The sequence below is a fragment of the Ovis canadensis genome, chromosome 13 (genome assembly GCF_042477335.2).
Source record: "Ovis canadensis isolate MfBH-ARS-UI-01 breed Bighorn chromosome 13, ARS-UI_OviCan_v2, whole genome shotgun sequence".
Lineage (NCBI taxonomy): Eukaryota > Metazoa > Chordata > Mammalia > Artiodactyla > Bovidae > Ovis > Ovis canadensis.
The window spans coordinates 35,489,565-35,509,779 of NC_091257.1; the positions used below are offsets into that span (position 1 = coordinate 35,489,565).

The following is a 20,215-nucleotide window of genomic DNA, read 5'->3' on the forward strand; positions in this document are numbered from 1 at the left end:
CTCCTTCAGAATGGACTGGTTGGATCTCCTTGCAGTCCAAGGGACTCTCGAGAGTCTTCTCGAACACCACAGTTCAAACGCATCAATTCTTTGGCCCTCAGCCTTCTTCACAGTCCAACTCTCACATCCATACAGGACTACTGGAAAAACCATAGCCTTGACTAGACGGACCTTAGTCGGCAAAGTAATGTCTCTGCTTTTGAATATGCTATCTAGGTTGGTCATAACTTTTCTTGCAAGGAGTAAGCATCTTTTAATTTCATGGCTGCAGTCACCATCTGCAGTGATTTTGGAGCACAAAAAAACTAAATTCTGACACTGTTGACACTGTTTCCCCATCTATTTCCCATCAAGTGATGGGATCAGATGCCATGATCTTCATTTTCTGAATGTTGAGCTTTAAGCCAACTTTTTCACTCTCCTCGTTCACTTTCATCAAGAGGCTTTTGAGTTCCTCTTCACTTTCTGCCATAAGGGTGGTGTCATCTGCATATCTGAGGTTATTGATATTTCTCCTGGCAATCTTGATTCCAGCTTGTGTTTCTCCCAGCCCAGCATTTCTCATGATGTACTCTGCATATAAATGAAATAAGCAGGGTGACAATATACAGCCTTGACGCACTCCTTTTCCTATTTGGAACCAGTCTGTTGTTCCATGTCCAGTTCTAACTGTTGCTTCCTGACCTGCATACAGATTTCTCAAGAGGCAGGTCACATGGTCTGGTATTCCCATGTCTTTCAGAATTTTCCACAGTTGATTGTGATCCACACAGTCAAAGGCTTTAGCATAGTCAAGAAAGTAGAAATAGATGTTTTTCTGGAGCTCTCTTGCTTTTTCCATGATCCAGTAGATGTTGGCCATTTGATCTCTGGTTTTTCTGCCTTTTCTAAAACCAGCTTGAACATCAGGAAGTTCACAGTTCATGTACTGCTGAAGCCTGGCTTGGAGAATTTTGAGCATTACTTTACTAGCATGTGAGATGAGTGCAACTGTGCAGTAGTTTGAGCATTCTTTGGCATTGCCTTTCTTTGGGATTGGAATGAAAACTGACCTTTTCCAGTCCTGTGGCCACTGCTGAGTTTTCCAAACTTGCTGACATATTGAGTGCAGCACTTTCACAGCATCATCTTTCAGGATTTGAAATAGCTCAACTGGAATTCCATCACCTCCACTAGCTTTGTTGGTAGTGATGCTTTCTAAGGCCCACTTGACTTCACATTCCAGGATGTCTGGTTCTAGGTGAGTGATCACACCATTGTGATTATCTGGGTCGTGAAGATCTTTTTTGTACAATTCTTCTGTGTATTCTTGCAACCTCTTCTTAATATCTTCTGCTTCTGTTAGGTCCAGACCATTTCTGTCCTTTATCAAGCCCATCTTTGCATGAAGTGTTCCCTTGTTATCTCAAATTTTCTTGAAGAGATCTCTAGTCTTTCCCATTCTGTTGTTTTCCTCTATTTCTTTGCAATTATTGCTGAAAAAGGCTTTCTTATCTCTTTTTGCTATTCTTTGGAACTCTGCATTCAGATGCTTATATCTTTCCTTTTCTCTTTTGCTTTTCACTTCTCTTCTTCTCACAGCTATTTATAAGGCCTCCCCAGACAGCCATTTTGCTTTTTTGCATTTCTTTTCCTTGGGGATGGTCTTGATCCCTGTCTCCTGTACAGTGTCACCAACTTCATTCCATAGTTCATCAGGCACTCTATCAGATCTAGGCCCTTAAATCTATTTCTCACTTCCACTGTGTAATCATAAGTGATTTGATTTAGGTTGTAATTGAATGGTCTAGCGGTTTTCCCTACTTTCTTCAATTTAAGTCTGAATTTGGCAATAAGGAGTTCATGATCTGAACCACAGTCAGCTCCTGGTCTTGTTTTTGTTGACTGTATAGAGCTTCTCCATCTTTGGCTGCAAAGAATATAATCAATCTGATTTCGGTGTTGACCATCTGGTGATGTCCATGTGTAGAGTCTTCTCTTGTGTTGTTGGAAGAGGGTGTTTGCTATGACCAGTGCATTTTCTTGGCAAGACTCTCTTAGTCTTTGCCCTGCTTCATTTTGCATTCCAAGGCCAAATTTGCCTGTTACTCCAGGTGTTTCTTGACTTTGTGCTTTTGCATTCCAGTCCTCTAAAGCTGCTCCTCACTCATGCTTTATTGCTAATTTAATCTCTAGTACAGTGTGGCATTTTTAAAAAAATGGTAAAAAGTTAGAAGTGCTTAATCTCAAGGCACCATATCTTTAATAATATTGAAAAATATTCAAATACAGGAATATTTAAAGTTTGAGCATAGAACATTTTAGTTTTTATCAGACCCTGATATTGTTGAATTAATAAAAATCTGACTGGAAAATATGACTCATTTGCATACTTGTGATTGTCATTTACATCTGACCAGCCTATTGCCTATTAACAGAGATGGCTTGTACATTTCTTTTACCTCCTTTACACTAGCAGGCTTATGTTCAGTTTAGATTATGTAATCAGCCAAACTGCTTTTCAAAAGGAAAATAAGTCCAAGCAGTTGTTATCTCTCCATTATAGACATATATATATAGATAGATAGATACAGAATGCTATACGTCTGCTTATCCTCATTTCTCTTTCGACTTTCAACTCCTATATTTGTAAAACTAAATTAAGTGGCCAGTAGAAGGAAAGAAAACTTCAATATAGTTGGGCTTCTTAATCTGTTTCATGACATGGAGCCTGTAGAAAATGATGATACTGGTAAGATCCACTGGGTAAATTAGAGGAGATTTGATTTTATGTGTACCATGCTTAAGATAAAATGTCCATGTGACTGAGTGACTGAACAATAACAACAAATATTTTCTTTATATAATTATGGTAAGAGGAATAAAGCAAGTATTGGAAGATATTAAACATTGGATTCAAATAATGCTAATGCTTTTTTCCCCAGAAAAATAACAAGATCTTTAATTTGCTTCCTATTAAAGTCTTTTCAAATTTTTTATTATGACAAAATATATCTAACATTCAATTTTACATATATAATAAACATCTTTCTCCACGTTCTTGACTGCATTTCCCTCCCCCGCCAGGAGGTGTTTATAATAGCCATCCCAGTGAGTGTGAAATGATATCACATGGTTTTGAGTTGTATTTCCCTAATGATAGTGACATTGACTATCTTTATATGTGCTTAGCTAATTTGCATAGTTATTCATGTCCTTTGCTCATTTTGAATGGGGTTTTGTTTTTTATTTTTGCATTGTAGGAGTTCTTTGTATATTCTGGATATTAATCTCTTATCAGAGTATGATTTGCAAATATTTTCTCAGATTCTATGTGTTGACTTTGCACTCTGTTGTTACTGTTCATTGATGCATACAAGTTTTACTTTTGGCATAGTTCAGTTTATCTATCTTTTCTTTGGTTACCTTTGCTTTTGGTATCATAGCCAACAAATAGCTGCCAGATTCAATGTCATGAGGCTTTTTCCCTAGTCTGTATTTGGGCTGTGCCATGCAGCATGTGGGATCTTAGTTCCCTGACCAGGGATTGAACCTCTGCCCCCTGCACTGAGAGCATGGAGTCTTAATCACTAAACCCCCAAGGGAAGTCTTCCTCTAAACTTTCTTCTGAGAGTTTTATAGCTCTTATGTTTAGGATTTTGATTTAGTTTGAGTTCATCTTTGTGTGTGATATAAAGGTAAAGGTCCAACTTCATTATTTTGCAAATGGATATCTTACTTCTCCTAACCATTTTCTTCTTTTCCTTCTTTCCCCTCCCTACTGTCCCCACCTTCTTATTCTCTTCCTCCTTTTCCTCCTCTTCTCCTTCTACTACTAAAACGCAAGGCCTTTTTCACATTATATAATGGAAAATGTATTTTTGTTCTAACATTATTAAAAAAATTCTTTAATCTCAAAGTTATCATCCCTAGAGTGTTCATTTCAGGAAGGCTAATGAAGCTTGAATATTTATTTTTCTGCATATTCCCTTTGGATTAGCATCTTCATTTAGCAACTTTTAACTGTTAGAAATTTTGAGCAATGGATCTCAAAATTTAACATGCCCCAGAATAAGCTGAAAAATTTGTTGAATGAACCTTACCCCAGAGTTCCTGATTCAGTAGTTTGAGATAGGGCCCAAGAAATAGCATTTTAAAAAGTGTTCAGGTGAGGCTAATGCTGCTGATTCAGACACCATACCTATAGGACAACTAGAAGGAGATATTTTGGGGTAAGAGAAATGTTCTATATCCTGTGTGGTGGTTATACAGATATAAAAGGTTGTTAAAAACCATCAAACTCAACATTTAAAATATAAGCAGTTTACTGTATATTAATTATAATGTAGTTTAAAAAATAACTTCTTAGGAACACTGAAAAATAGATAAGTGGAAATACATACTTGAGTAGGAAGATTATTTTGTAAAAATGTCAGTTCTATCTAAGCATAAATCAAGTGTTCTTATTTTAAGAAGAGTATAAAGCATGGGGTGATGAATCTAAGTCCCCAGTCCTCACTTCAGTATTTTGCCAAAGAATTACCATTGCCAATTTGTTTTAGTTATCTCATGTATGAAATAGAAATGAATAATCCTACTTTCTTAGTCTTGTTGCAAGTATCAAATAATAAACCATTATTTAATACTCCCTAATTCAAAGGCATACTAATTTAAAGTCTGACCTAAAAATTCCAATATTTTATACATTGTAGAAGCTAGTGTTTCTTTGGTCTGAAATCTATTTAACAAAGAATATACATACATGAGCATTCTAAATTCCTGTTTTGGAATTAGATGATTAATACAGCTGTGTTGTGTAAATTTAGGAGTTTCCATATAAGACCTCTATATTTATCAGTTGTTACCTTTTAAATACATTTCTTCTTGCCTCACAAAGAGCTGTTTTCCAGTGAATGTCATACAATATTGAAACAAGAACCATGGATACTCCTAATTAAAACAGTTGGCTTTAATACCTTTGTTATTAAATTTTGTGTTGATAAAACCCCAGGTGGTTATCTAAAATTTCAACAAATGTTTTTTTCATTTTTTTGTTTCATAAGACTAGGAAAGAGAAATCTAAAAGGCACTGCTCAAATTGTAAATCCCTTTTTCACAATTGTGGTGCAAATTGTATTTATAAAGAAGAATTTTTTGTAGAAAAGCAAGAAATATCTACTGCTTTTATTTAGCAACACATTCAGGAAATATTTATTAAGCACCCGTTGAGTTTAAGCCATTTTACAAGGTGTTCTAGATACCATAATAGGTTAAGTTAAAATGTATGCCTTCATGAGTTTATGTGAGACTTTAGCTTCATATTCAGTGAACTAAAATCTAATATGAAAAATGCATCTAAAAAGTTATGTACATGTATACTATCATGTAAGAATTGAATCGCCAGTCCATGTCTGACGTAGGGTGCAGCATGCTTGGGGCTGGTGCATGGGGATGACCCAGAGAGATGTTGTGGGGAGGGAGGTGGGAGGGGGGGTTATGTTTGGGAACGCATGTAAGAATTAAAGATTTTAAAATTAAAAAAAAATAATAATAAATTAAAAAAAAGTAAAAAAAAAATAAAAAATAAAAAATAAAAGGAAAAAAATAAATAAATTCTTTAGGTCTATAAAAAAAATAAAAAAAATAAAAAGTTATGTACAAAATGATGTGGAATTCTTGGGTGAGGGAGTGATTTTGAATCAAGGAATTTAGGGTCAAGGGATTTAAGAAGGCTTAGAAAGGAGAATATACTTGAGAGATGCTATGGAAGGTAAATCTTTAGGAAAAAGACTAAGAATAGAGGTTATACTCATCTCATCTTAGGGAATGAGATGGTTGGATGGCTGATGCCATGGATATGAACTTGGGCAAACTCTGGGAGATGGTGAGATACAGGGAGACCTGGCATGCTGCAGTCCATTGGGTCGTGGAGAGTTGGACATGACTGGGTGACTGAACAGCAACAGAGGTTATACATTGTCCAGAAGAAAGACCAACATAAGGCAGACAGAGAAAGGAAATACATGATATACTCAATTAACTGCATGAACACATACAATGAGTATAAATCTGGGTGGCTGAGTTAAATAATATATGAAAGTTGAAGCTGGATGTTAGTATAGAAAGTTATTTCTCAGATCCTGATGACTTTTATCCAAAGAATGGTGCTAAATAAACTATGGTCTATGGGCCAGTTTTCGCCTAATGCATGTTTTTGTTAGTGTAGTTTTTTTCGGAACATGGCTATAATCATTCATTCAAGTGGTCCATGGAGGCCTTCATGCTGCAGAGTTGAATAGCTTTAACAAAGACCATATGGCTCCCAAAGCCTAAAACATTTTCTGTGTGGCCTTTACAGAAAAAAAGTTCTCTGACCCCCAGTAAGATACCAGTTCAGCCTGAAAGAGGCTTCCCTGGTGGCTCAAATGGTAAAGAATCCGCCTGCAATGCAGGAAACCTGGGTTCTGTGGTTGAGAAGATCCTCTGGAGAAAGGAATGCCTACTCACTTCAGTATTCTTGCCTGGAGAATTCTATGGAGAGAGGAGCCTGGTGGGCTACAGTCCACAGGGTCACAAAGAGTCAGACACAACTGAGCGACTAACTCACTTTTTCTCATTATGAAAGACTGCTCCATGGACAGGCTTGTTACAAGAAAATGATGATATCAAGGAGCCTGAGCCAGAAGCAAATTAATTCAGTGCTTCCTTTATCAAGAAATTCTAACTATTAAAAAAATGAAACAAAACAGTCAGCTGATCAGACAGTGTATGTAATGAATTGATGTGTATTTTACCAGGGCTTCTTATGTGCTTGCAATCCAGGAACATACAATCTAGTTCAGGGATCTCACTTTGAGTAAGTAAAGGTGTATTGTAGATTTCTAAGCCAGATGGTAGAATCAAATATACGTTGTAAAGGACCAATAAGATCAAATAGAACCTTTTTCTTTTTCGGTCTTTTGCAATGTTCCAGCAGAATGTAGAGGACATATGTGGAATTTTAGAATCCTACACATCTGGTTTCAGACTTGGGTGGGGGTCAGGGATGGAGGTGGCGTCATGTCCTGACACTCAAGAAGGAATGTTCCTTTTCCCTTATATTCTAAAAATCCCACATGAGAACTCTGAGTGTGCTATCTTATTTAAGAAGGCTACTCCAGCAGTCGGTGGATTAGATCATGGAGCTGGTAGGAGGGGTGGGGAGCAGTTATACATGGCAAGGATGGCTCATTGCAGACATGAGGGTGATACTATGGAAATCCCCAGGAGAACTGAGATATGTCTCAACACAGAGACATATGAGATATGTCTCAACACAGAGAATAAGCCTGAAGAATATGTCCCTCATATTGTACCTGTATATTTTGATTTGTCCATGCAAGGGTATATTTTTTCCTTACTAATTTAAATAAGATGAATACCCAGGAGATTCTCAAATAAGAAGGAAATGTCAATTTTTAAATCACTTAATCTGTGTAATACTGAGGGTCTAGAAACTGATTATCCTATGATGCTTAGGCAACATTTAAAAAAACAGCATGACTGTAAATCAGATCTCTTTTTATAATGACTTTTTAATGACTTCTGTATCATCGCCTGGATCTTTACTTTTGTGACACTTGGATATACAGCTGTGCTTTCTTTAAACCTTTACTACTGTGGTTTATGCTGTGTTTTATTAGAAAAGGTATATTTCTATAAAACGTCATCCTTCCTGCCCTGTATGAGAAAAGCCAGTTTGAAGGCTGGGAGAGAGACGCTGATATTTTATGAGTGACAGCACTGTTAGGTGTGATCATTACTGCTGTACTCTTTCCAGGAGGGGAGTTGATTTCCTTTGCAGGTACGTGCTCAAATAATTTCATCTCAGGCATGTGCTTGGATCATTCTTCATTTTCCATTAGACATCATACGTACATCGTATGTCTTCAATTAAGGCATATAAAACTAGTGACCAGATGGTATACTTTTACATCGGTACTATGTAGAGTGCTTCTGCATGTTCAGTTGCTCAGCTGTGTCCAGCTGTTTGCCACCCTGTGGACTGTAGCCCTCCACACTGCTCTGTCCATGGGATTTTCCGGCAAGAATACTGGGGTTGCCATTTCCTCCTCCAGTGGATCTTCCTGACCCAGGGATCGAACCCATGTCTCCTGCCTTGGAGGCAGATTCTTTCACTGCTGATCCATTGGGGAAGCCCAGTGTTCATAGGGCAGTGTTAAAACACAAATGCAGTTGTATTGTTTGCATTTTTCAAATGGATCTCCTGAAATGTCTCCCTTTTTCCTTTTCTTTGCAGGTGAGGGGATATTTCAAGGGAATATAATTAGAATTGTTCCAATAATTCATTTACTTTTGTTAGTGTGATTGAATTTTCTCAAATTGTATTGTTGGGGGAAATGAAGCATTTGTATTTTTTCATTGTCTAGTTGCTGTGAAATTAGTACAAGGACCTCCAGTTGAAGAACTATTGATTAGATGCTTTTATTGTTGCTAGAAAAATGACTTTTAGTCACCAAATACTTCCATGGTCTCCAAATCTATTCATATTGTTCTGTCTTTTTATATTTTTTTCTCCCCTAGCCTGGAACATATTATTACAAAATTTTCTTGCATAATATCATCTGATTTACAGCTCTAGTATTCCCTTGGTGTTTTTGTTTCCGCATGTGCTATACTGATTTTAAAGTACTTTTTGCTTATCAAGTATTTTTGAGACTATTGAGTATTTTTGAGAGTATCAAGTATTGTTGAGAGTGAACCAGACACTGTGTAAGAGATGAAATAGTCATGGCCTCAAAGATATAAACATTACCATTTGGCGGTATTTCATCCTGTTCTTCCTTATATAAATATGTAGTTATATAATCAGTTCAGTTCAGTCACTTGGTTGTGTCTGACTCTTTGCAACCCCATGAATCACAGCACACCAGGCCTCCCTGTCCATCACCATCTCCCGGAGTTCACTCAAACTCAAATCCATCGAGTCGGTGATGCCATCCAGCCATCTCATCCTCTGTCGTCTCCTTTTCCTCCTGCCCCCAATCCCTCCCAGCATCAGAGTCTTTTCCAGTGAGTCAACTCTTTGCATGAGGTGGCCAAAGTACTGGAGTTTCAGCTTTAGCATCATTCCTTCCAAAGAACACCCAGGGTTGATCTCCTTTAGAATGGACTGGTTGGATCTCCTTGCAGCCCAAGGGACTCTCGAGAATCTTCTCCAATACCACAGTTCAAAAGAATCAGTTCTTCGGTGCTCAGCTTTCTTCACAGTCCAACTCTCACATCCATACATGACCACTGGAAAAGGCATCGGCAAGCTTTATTGTTTTACTTTTCACATTTCAGGTATATTCTACCTGTAATTTATTATTTTTGAATGCTGTGAAATAGGGGTCAAGGTTTCTTTTTTCCCCATAGGACTACATAATTTATTCAATCCACATTGAAAAGATTGTCCTTTCCTTCACTGCTCTGAAGAACTAAGCTTTTCATAAATCAGATGTACAAATATGTATAGAATTTTAAGACTTTTTTATCCATTTCTCCGGCCCGTTTTTCTGTCTTTACTCCAATACAACTCTATCTTGATTATTCTACCTTTACAATGAATCTTGATATCTGATCAAGTAAATTCTTCAGCTTTGTTCTCCTTTGTGATAAAATGGCTATTCTTAGTTCTTTGGATATCTATATTAAGCTTAGAGTCAGTTTGCCAATTTCGGGGAAAAAAATCTACGGAAATGGAGCTGAATTTCAGTGAATCCTGAACCACTGAATAATTCATGTATTCATCTTTGTTCTCAGCATCTGTGAAATCCTGGGATATTAAGCACACACAAGGAAAAAAGCTGGAACGGTTTAGTCATTGACACACAATTCTGACAATTTACCGTAATAATCCTGCCTCTTAAAAATAATCTTAATTCATAACCTGTGTAGTTCATAGGACACTAAACTCTTTATTCCATTAGCAGCAATTAGTGACATAAACATAATCACACATCACAACTCTCATTTATTAAAAATATTAGATGGACCAGGTACTGTGTTAGAGATTCCACTTATTTCTAACTCTTGTTAATAACATGGAGCTATCCTATTTTCTAAATGAAGAAAGCAGTAGGTTCAGAGAGGTTAAATCACTTGCCTAGTATTGCCATATAGTAAATGCTGCATGTCATGTCAACCATGTCATGTCTCCTGTCCACAATCACATTCCCACTGCCGGACAAGTAAGACTTGAAAGACTGACTCAGTTAATATGTGGTGACTGAATGAACACTTTTCTCTTTCTCTCCATCTATTTTCTATGAATGTTTCATACTACTTTCCTCCAGAAGTTATAGAGCTTTCCAAATGGTTTTAATAAGTAGCAAGTTTAAATTCTATGGTACTAGTGTCACATGTGGTGAAAAAGTGCTGTGAAAGCTAATTAATCAAAGAAGTGAGAGAATGCCAGAATGCCTGAAATTTGAGGAATCACTTCCTTATTTAATATTTTAAAAAGCTCCGTGTTGCATAGCATGTCTTATCTCTTTTTTGAATTGATAATTAAAATGGGGGTATAAACTCTATCCTTTATGGCAAGATTACACTGATATTTGTTTCCATCATTAGTTTCCCTCTCCTGTATGAAATTCAGAGAGAAAAGATACACGTTAAAAATTATCTACCAATTTATTAAAATATGTTTAAGTAAAACTGACCTAAATTAATAGAGAAAATAAATTTGAACCTGAAAAGACTTTAGACCAGTTAATAGAACCGTTCATTTCTGTTTTTCATGCTTTAATTATTTATAGTTACATTTTTATGCCTCTTCTAAATGTTTTCAGTGTTACACAGTCTCATTTTACACTCATAAAAATAAGCTCTACAAAACTGATCAGAATATTGGTAGTATTGTTGTAAAAAAAAGATCAAGTCATTACATGTTGCTGCTAAGTTGCTTCAGTCGTGTCCGACTCTGTGCAATCCCATAGACAGCAGCCCACCAGGCTCCCCCATCCCTGGGATTCTCTAGGGAAGAATACTGGAGTGGGTTGCCATTTCCTTCTCCAATGCATGAAAGTGAAAAGTCAAAGTAAGTCGCTCAGTCGTGTCTGACTCTTCGCGACCCCATGGACTGCAGCCTACAAGGCTCCTTCATCCATGGGATTTTCCAGGCAAGAGTACTGGAGTGGTGTGCCATTGCCTTCTCCACATTACATGTTCGATTTGGTAATTTCAGCCTTTACCATAATTTTTGCACATTGTACCAATGCTGCATACATTCAAAATTAAAATAGAAGAATGTCTATGCTGAAGGTTATGAGTCGTCATTATGCTAAACAGCATGTTATATTCTTAGGACAAATTACAGAACTGTAATGTATGATCAATGACAAACTGTATTTATGAGTTTCTTCTTCATTTTTATCTGATAAACACATCCTCCTTTCCCCAGAAATACTGCAGACGGCTGGTACCTGTATGCTGATAGTTCAAATGGAAAATTTGGTGACATGGCTGATATCCTTACTCCTGTTATTTCACGCACGGGACCAAAATGTACCCTGGTGTTCTGGACTCATATGAATGGTGCCACAGTTGGTTCTCTCCAGGTACTGCTTAGGCAATGGCATTTTCCAAATTCGTTCTATAAAAATTCATACTATACAATTTAGTGTTATTAAAATATATAGTCTGCTAATAAATGAGAAGTGGACAATTACCAACAATTAACTGGTTTCAAAATATTATGACTGAAAAAATTTCGTAGAATTGGACCTGAATATCTAATAGAATTTTTTTAACTATCCTATTTATGATTATGGTCTCTTTTAGGTCATTTTATTTTCTCTTCTATTTTTTTCAAATGTATTTGACATATAAAAGTGTGTCAAACCATTTAGAAAAATTTAAAGTTTGTTTCAAAACTCAAGTAGCCAGTTGACCTCGTTTGGTTTTTTTTTAAAAGAAAATTATTGAGGTATATTTTATAATGTTGTATATGATTATGGAATTTATTCTGAGGCTACAGCTTCTGTGTGATACTGTTTTACCCTTGAAATATGTCATACAGGTTTCAGAGTCAATACTCTGCGAATAACACAACAAATGAATATAAACACTTGGGTGATATTTGGATGTGCATTCTTATTGTCTTTGATGTAGTGGTGCTACATTCTCCAATAGTCTCTTTCAAATTGTTTCTTGGTTAAAAAATAATAATTATATATATATATATATTATATATATATACACACACACACATATATATATATGTTAAACTGTTTGAAACTCACAAAAGGTTGCAAGAATCTCACAGGCAACTCTAATGTATCTTTCACTCAGAGATTCTTTTTCTTGTCCACTATCCCTATAGAATCTTTTGTAGGAAAGTTTTAATTCAATATAGAATTATTTATCACACTCCATTGTTGTCTCTTTCTAGTATCTTTTTTAAAAATTAATTTTTTTGACTGTGCTGGATGTTCAGAGCGGTGCGCTGGCTTTTCTGCAGCTGCGGTGAGCCAGGGCTGCTCTCTAGGTGCGGTGCGCAGGCTTCTCGTGGCGGCTTCTCCTGCTGTGGAGCACAGGCCCTAGGCATTGCAGGCTCAGTGGGTGTGGCCTGTGGGCTCAGCAGTGGCGGCTTGCAGCCTCTAGAGTGCAGAATGAGTAGTTGTGTTGCACAGGCTTACCTGCTCCATGACATGTGGGGTCTTCCTGGACCAAGGATTGGACCCATGTACCCTGTATTGCCAGGAAGACTCCCAACCCTGGACCACCAGCTGCTAAGTCACTTCAGTCGTGTCCGACTCTGTGCGACCCCATAGATGGCAGCCCACCAGGCTCCCCCGTCCCTGGGATTCTCAAGGCAAGAACACTGGAGTGGGCTGCCATTTCCTTCTCCGATGCATGAAAGTGAAAAGTGAAAGTGAAGTCACTCAGTCATGGCCGACCCCTAGCGACCCCATGGACTGCAGCCCACCAGGCTCCTCTTTCCATAGGGTTTTCCAGGCAAGAGTACTGGAGTGGGGTGCCATTGCCTTCTCCTGGACTACCAGGGAAGCCCTATATTTAGTATATTTGCAAAGAGGTGACACTGGGTTACCTGCTTTCTTTTCCCCAATAAGTAGAGAGAAATACACTGCAGATCACCTGCTTATCCATTTCTTTTCAGGTAGCTTGATGTAATTTTAGTATTATTCTAGGATTTTTCTGGCAATATGAAGTATTATATCCCCCCAAATTAGATAAACATATCTTATTTTTAAAATGATATTACTTTTTTAATTGGAAATATGTTAAATTTATAAATCAATTTTGGAAGAATAGTTTTATTTATTATAGATGAGACTTCCCACCAAAAACAGTTAAAGAGTAAACTTGTTTGTGTATATGTATGTGTGCATATAATAACCTGGAAACATCGAAGTAGGCTTGTGGATTGAAGTTATAATTTACCTTTGTGTTACACTGATTCTTTAAAAATTGTTTTAGAGAAAAAAATCAATACAACTGACTACAGGGTTTCCATCAGAAAAATGAGAATTATTAACCGGGTGTATTTTGTGGTTGAGATTAATTGTCTGAAATAGACTTTCATTTTTTTAAAATTTAATTTTACACTAGTAGGTGAAAAATTATAAAACAGCCTTAAATTTTATAGGCAATTAATTATCAAATAATTACAGTGGTAATACATATAATCCATATTTTTGTGCATAGCTGGATAAAAGGACATTAAATGTTGATACTATGTTATATGAACACAGTTTTCTTTAGTGATCTGTATGTACAGCAATATTCATACAAAGAATACCTATTTCATATACACTCATTTTAGTATCCTTCAAAAATGATTTTTTACATTTTTTAGAAATTCTGTTTTCTTGACTTTAATATGTTTAAAATTCAGCTTGAATTTTACAGACCAAAAATTTAGTGGTATTATTGCTAGCTGCATACTAATTTTTATATGACTCTGAAAACTCTAACTTTGTAAAAATAACCATTTCTGTTTAACATCTTTAAAAATCAGTGATGAAAGCAGTCAAAATTAACTTCACTCTCAAAAACCAAAACCTTCCCACACCTTTATGTGAATAATAATTCCATTGTACATATTTGTATTGTTAAAAAGTAATGTCTTGATATAATTAAACACATCATCTAATTCAGTTATTTTAAAATGTGAAACTATTCTTCTCAGTTACTCCCTTGATGGCTTTTTTTGTGTCATCTAAATGAAGAGCCATGATTATTTATCTGCTGAGTCTCAGTTTGCCTTTAGAATGAAGGCCCAGTAGTACTCATGTGAATGTTCTAAGTCGCGTCAGTTGTGTCTGACTCTTTACAACACTATGGACCATAGCCTACCAGGCTCCTCGGTCCATGGAATTCTCCAGGCAAGAATACTGGAGTGGGTTACCATGCCCTCCTCCAGGGGATCTTCCTGACTCAGGGATCGAACCCGTGTCTCTTAAGTCTCTTGCATTGGCATGTGGGTTCTTTACCACTAGTGCCGCCTAGGAACCACCCCCCTACTCAGTAGTACTGGTGAGAGTTTATTGGGTGGGGAACTCTTACTGGCTTAGATAAGAAGATGCCTGCTTGTATCACCCATACATGTTGTTGGAATTGAATTGACTTCCACTGTAATTTCACCATCCCCACTGAACACAAGGTCATTCTCAAAATTATGTTTCAGTAAATAATCCTGTGCTTTTCATGTGACTACATGAATGTTATTCAATATTGAGACTTCCAGTTGTTCCTGCTGTCAGATTTTAAAAGGTAAGGTAGTTAAGAATTCTTAATTAAATGGTGCCCAGATACCTTCAGACTTGACTGACAGATATTCGTGAACAACTTTATTACACAGAGCTAGTAAGGTACCCTGGGGGACTCAGTGCTGTTCTAGAAAACAAAGATATCTAATGAAAAATGTCTGAGCTTTTCTCTCAGGGATTCATGTTGACATTAAAATTAAAAGAAATACTGGGAAAATTCTACATGTTTAAAATTTATCAAGGCACAATGTTTCAATATTTCTTACTTGATTTATCTCTGCAGGTACTCAGCAAGAAAGACAATGTTACTTCTAAACTGTGGGCTCAAAGTGGACAGCAAGGTGCACAGTGGAAAAAAGTGGAGTTATTTTTAGGTGTTCATTCCCATATACAGGTTTGTAATCCAAGTGTTAAGATAGTGGTTGAGTTTTGTTGATTTTTTTCTTTATTTCCTCTACCCCTGTCTTCTGTCTCTCATTCCCATTCTGATATGTTACATGAATGCTTACCATTCCATAGAGCATTTTCCATAAGGAATTTACAGTTCTGGACTGCCCTAATTTTGTTCCTAATGAGACAACCATATTTCTAGGAATATTTAATTTTAGTGACAACCATCATGCCTCCACAGTCTCATACACCACTCTATTTTGCAAATATATTCTCAGAGACTGTGGAGTAATTACCTTCATTTATTTCAAACCTGATTAGAGAGACCTTTGAAAGTACACTGCATTGTTGAACCTTATTAGAGAAAACAGGTTGACGTGACTGAAAAATATTTTGGGAAGCACAAAATTGTGTGATGCTGTATTTGTCTTTATGTAAAATATAACAATATTAGGATAAGACCTAAAAGTAAAGGAAAAGAACCAAGGATACCTAGATTAAAACATTTAAACCGAAAGTAATTACATGACAAGATATTTAATGTGAATTTTATTTTTTATGGATTATCTGGCAAAAAAAGAGCTCCTAGGATGTGTGACTTTTGCTTTTGGAGCTTTGTTTTGTCTTACGTGAAGGGATATTTATTGGATGATAATGCTTAACTGTTAAGATTTAGATTGGATATGGGAAAGTGAGAATCCAGAGCCATTTATGTCATTTTTTCTTACTTTTAACTGCACAAGCCTGAATTCTTTGAATTTACACCATGTATCTATGGATGGTATACTGTCTTTGCTAATGATTGCATTTCCAGTCCTCTATATAACAGCTGCTGCTGCTGCTGCTAAGTCACTTCAGTCATCCAGTTGAGTCCGACTTTTAGCGACCCAATGGACCACTGTCTACCAGGCTCCTCCGTCCATGGGATTTTTCCAGGCGAGAGTACTGGAGTGGGGTGCCATTGCCTTCTCTGCTTTATAACAGTAAATGTAGTTAAATCAGCTGTGAATATTCAGTAACTGTATCTGCAGTCATGTGCCATATTTGATAGATCAGCCCAATGGAAGCACAGGATAGGTATAGCTCTTGTAAGGCACTGATACTTGTAACTTCCCTGGTTGTTCAATGGTTAAGACTTCGTCTTCTAATGCAGGTGGTGTGGTTTCAATCCTTGGTAGGGGAGCTAAGATCCCGCATGCCTCCTGGCCAGAAAGCCAAACACAAAACAGAAGCAGTATTGTAAAAAAATTCAATAAAGACTTAAAAAAAATGTAACATTTTAAAATAAATAAATAAAGGCATCGATTCAGCATTATCCCCAATTTCTTAGAATGTTAGGTATAATAAATCCATCTTGCTGGAACCTAGTTTTCTGAAGGTTCATTTGTAGATAATTTAGAAAATGGACAAGAAATAAGTTCAACTTGAGAATAAGAAAGATTGGACAGCAATATAGTGGCCTTGCACTGGGTGAAATTTATTATTAAAGGATTCTACCTGTTTAACCTTCAAGACCTTTTAACAGAGGCAAGAAGGATCATCAGCAAGAACATGTGGAAGGTTCAGCTGCTGCCAGGTGTCAGCTTCTACTTCAGGCAGTGGATTCTTAACTATTCTGTGCAAGTAGAATATTTGCCTAGTAAAATCTTGTTCAAAACAACATTAAGAGGGATTTAAGCAGAGGAATCAATTATTAATTTAGTCTTTCTGAAATTTAATTTTTCATATATTGGAATTTGCAGAGGAATATGCTCGTGTGGTTTGAATCTTAAGATGAAATTTTAATGGTGTGTTAATATTTGATATTCAATGTGATTCACTCATTCCTTCAATAAAAGCATATTAAGAACCTACTATGTGCAGGAAGGCACATTACTATGCACTGGAGAAATAGTGATGGAGCATATATATTGTCCACTGTTCTTCCATTTTAACAGTAACATTGTCTTTATCATCAGAAACATTACTGCCCTTAACCTTTGAGTAGAAGTATATAGTATTTTTAGAAATTATATACTGAGTCAGCACTGGGTCATTTTCAGAGTTATATTTAAGAGCCACAATTTAATCATAATCTTTAATTATAATAATTTTATAACTAGAGCAATCATGTACATAGCACTTACTAAATGCTAAGTACTCTTCTATGAATAAAAAATTTATCCCTGTAATGTTATAAGCGACTTACTATTATCATCTCCATTTTATAGATTAGAATACAGAAATACTTAGAAGTTGGGTAACTTGCCCTATTTATATAACTACACAAAGGCAGTGATGGGCTTTAAGTACAGGCAGGTCAAGTGCAAGTCCATAATACAGATGCCATGCTTTATTGCTTCCTATGTTTTATAAAATAATTGTCCCAACTTTTATTTTACTAGAAAAAATATGCTTGTGCTTTAAAAAATGTTTAGTGACATTCAGTATTAAAGTCTATGGAATCTTAACCAACATTGTGTGGAGCGTTGGCATGTAAGTGATAATTTGACCATTGCATTATGGCAAAGTACCTAAGGTTGTATCTATAGGATGACAAATAAATGAATATTGAAGTATTTTTAGAATTATATAATTTCTTAATCAGAAGCAATGCATTATGTATTTAAGAGTTCAGATAATCCAGTAATTGCATACCTGTTTCAGTTTATGTATCCATTTGTCTTGGACTTAATTTTTCTTATAAAAATGTTGTCTTTATAATTCTAATTTCACCTCTTCTTAACCACAGCCAAGATCTTAATATATCTTACAAATTTATTTTTCTTTTCTAGTACAACTGCTATAAAAAAAGTAATTTTTCCTTTTATGTAACTTTGATACATGAATTTATTGTACATAAAATGTATATTTTTTATAATGTAAAAGATGTGAATTTTCAGTTATTATCTTTAAAGGAAAACACCTAGGTTTTTCATATAATAGTATAAAAATATATCATATCTTAAGGAAAAACTAATTACTTCTTTCAAGAAAAATAGTTGTTTAGATTTGGTAAAAAGATGTTTGTGAGTTTGATGACAATAAACAGGTATCTTTTATTAACTCATTTCTAATTGTCCTAAGTCTGCTTTAAAATATATGACTATTTCCTGTTAACACACAAATACATATTTAGCTTGTAGAAAAATTTAATAGAAACTATTTGAATTAGTTTCACTTAGAAAATTTTAGTGAATACTGTTACTCCTATTTTCCATCATATCTATCAAAATCCATAGAAGTGATATCTCACTGACCAACAGTGACACACTTAAGAATTGTGTTCATAACATCCATTAATCAAAGGCAAATAACAATTATTTCAAGTCCAAAGAGGTGGCCAATTTTTTTAAAATTCATAGTTTTGAGGTTTGTATGTTTTTGATAAATACTAGTTGAGTTTAATAGATCAGAAAAATGGTAAGAAGTGGATAAAATTTTTTTTAAAAAGTATGCTTGTATCTTCCATCTCCAGGTACATTCTGTCACCTGGTTGGCCTCCTATCTATGTTCGTTGAGGGTCTCCAGTGCACAGGTCTTGTTTTGGCCCTGAGATTTACAGAGGCAGCAGTGACAGGTGACTCCTGCCAGTTTCTTAGGCCCCATCTTCAAAAATCTCGACAAGAGGCAATAGTGTTGCTACTCACACATTCCTATGTGTTGAGTATGGTACAGATCTTCAATGTCCCTCCAACTTCCTGGCTCAGTTTTGTCATACGGATTGCAGGATCATTTTTATCAGATTCAAGCCCTATGTTCTTCTGTACTGTATTTACTGTTTGTCCCAGGTTTTGAATTCTATTTTTAAATTTTTAAACAATTTTTATTAGAATGCATTGCTTTACAACGTTGTGTTAGTTTCTACCCTAAAGCAAAGTGAATCAGCTATATGTATGTATATATATGTCCCCTCAGTTTTGGATTTTCTTCCCAATTAGGTCATTGCAGAGCATTGAGTAGAATTCCCTGTGTTATATTGTAGATTCACATTAGTTATCTATTTTATACGTAGTATCAAAAGTGTGTCCAAGCTGAGGTGGCTCAGTGGTAAAAAAAAAAATCTCCCTGCCAGTGCAGGAGACATGAGTATGACCCCTGGGTTGGGAAGATCACCTGGAGAAGGAAAAGGGTCCCCACTCCAGTATTCTTGCCTGAGAACTCCCATGGACAGAGAAGTCCATGGGGTAGCAAAACAGTCGACATGACTTAGCAACTAAACAACAACAGCATCGATAGTATATGTACATTTATCCCAGTCTCCCAGGTTTTGATTCAGTCTACTGATGCTGTTTTTTTTAGTTGTTTTATTTTTTTCTTTTAAAGATTATCTTCAGGGCAAAACGTGGTATCAGTTACATAGGAGATGTAGCAGTGGATGATATTTCCTTTCAAGATTGTTCCCCACTTCTAAGCGCAAACAGAACATGTACTGCTCAAGAATTCACGTGCGCTAACAAGCACTGCATTGCCAAGGACAAGCTATGTGATTTTGTGAATGACTGTGCTGATAATTCAGATGAGACTCCTTTCATCTGTGGTGAGTGCATGTGTTCTGCTTCCTTCCTGCCATCTTTATCTCTACAGCCTCCTTCCCTGCAGTGGGCTCATTTTTGAAAAATACAGAGAATAATTGGAGAAGCCTAGGCAAGTAAGGTGGTTTAACCATTCAAATACATTTTAATGATTCTAAATGCAATACTTAATTTACTTTAGTCATTTGAAACTAGTCAGTGACTTTGTGTTTGTGTGTGAAGAATTGGAGGTTAACTGGAAAACAGATGTCTTCAAAGACAAACTGAATTGAAACATGTATTTTCTTCATGAAATAAATTTTGGAGAAGAAGACAAGCCAAACATCCATCAATGCCAACTCATGCAGGGCTGACGAGCCTTGATGCTTTGATGTATTTCTGAGAATTATCTTTCCCTTGAGTCAATTATGATCTGGGAGAAGTGGATTAAGAAAAAATCAATATCCAGATAGTGTATAAAATTATCTCCTAAGGGAAATATTTATCAGCTGTGTAATATTGTTATAAGAGATCAACTTGTAATAAACAGCACCTATTAAACCATCCTTAGCTAAA

General features: G+C 36.0%; 1 protein-coding gene across 1 annotated transcript in view; it reads left to right on the forward strand.

Annotated features, from left to right (window-relative positions):
* Positions 1–20,215, forward strand: part of MALRD1 (MAM and LDL receptor class A domain containing 1) — a 595,589-nt gene that overhangs the window by 199,965 nt on the left and 375,409 nt on the right. Inside the window, exons 22-24 of the mRNA XM_069547391.1 lie at positions 11,426–11,582; positions 15,040–15,150; positions 19,452–19,665. Of these exons, the coding sequence (XP_069403492.1) occupies positions 11,426–11,582; positions 15,040–15,150; positions 19,452–19,665 (482 nt within the window). The remainder of the gene's footprint in view (positions 1–11,425; positions 11,583–15,039; positions 15,151–19,451; positions 19,666–20,215) is intronic.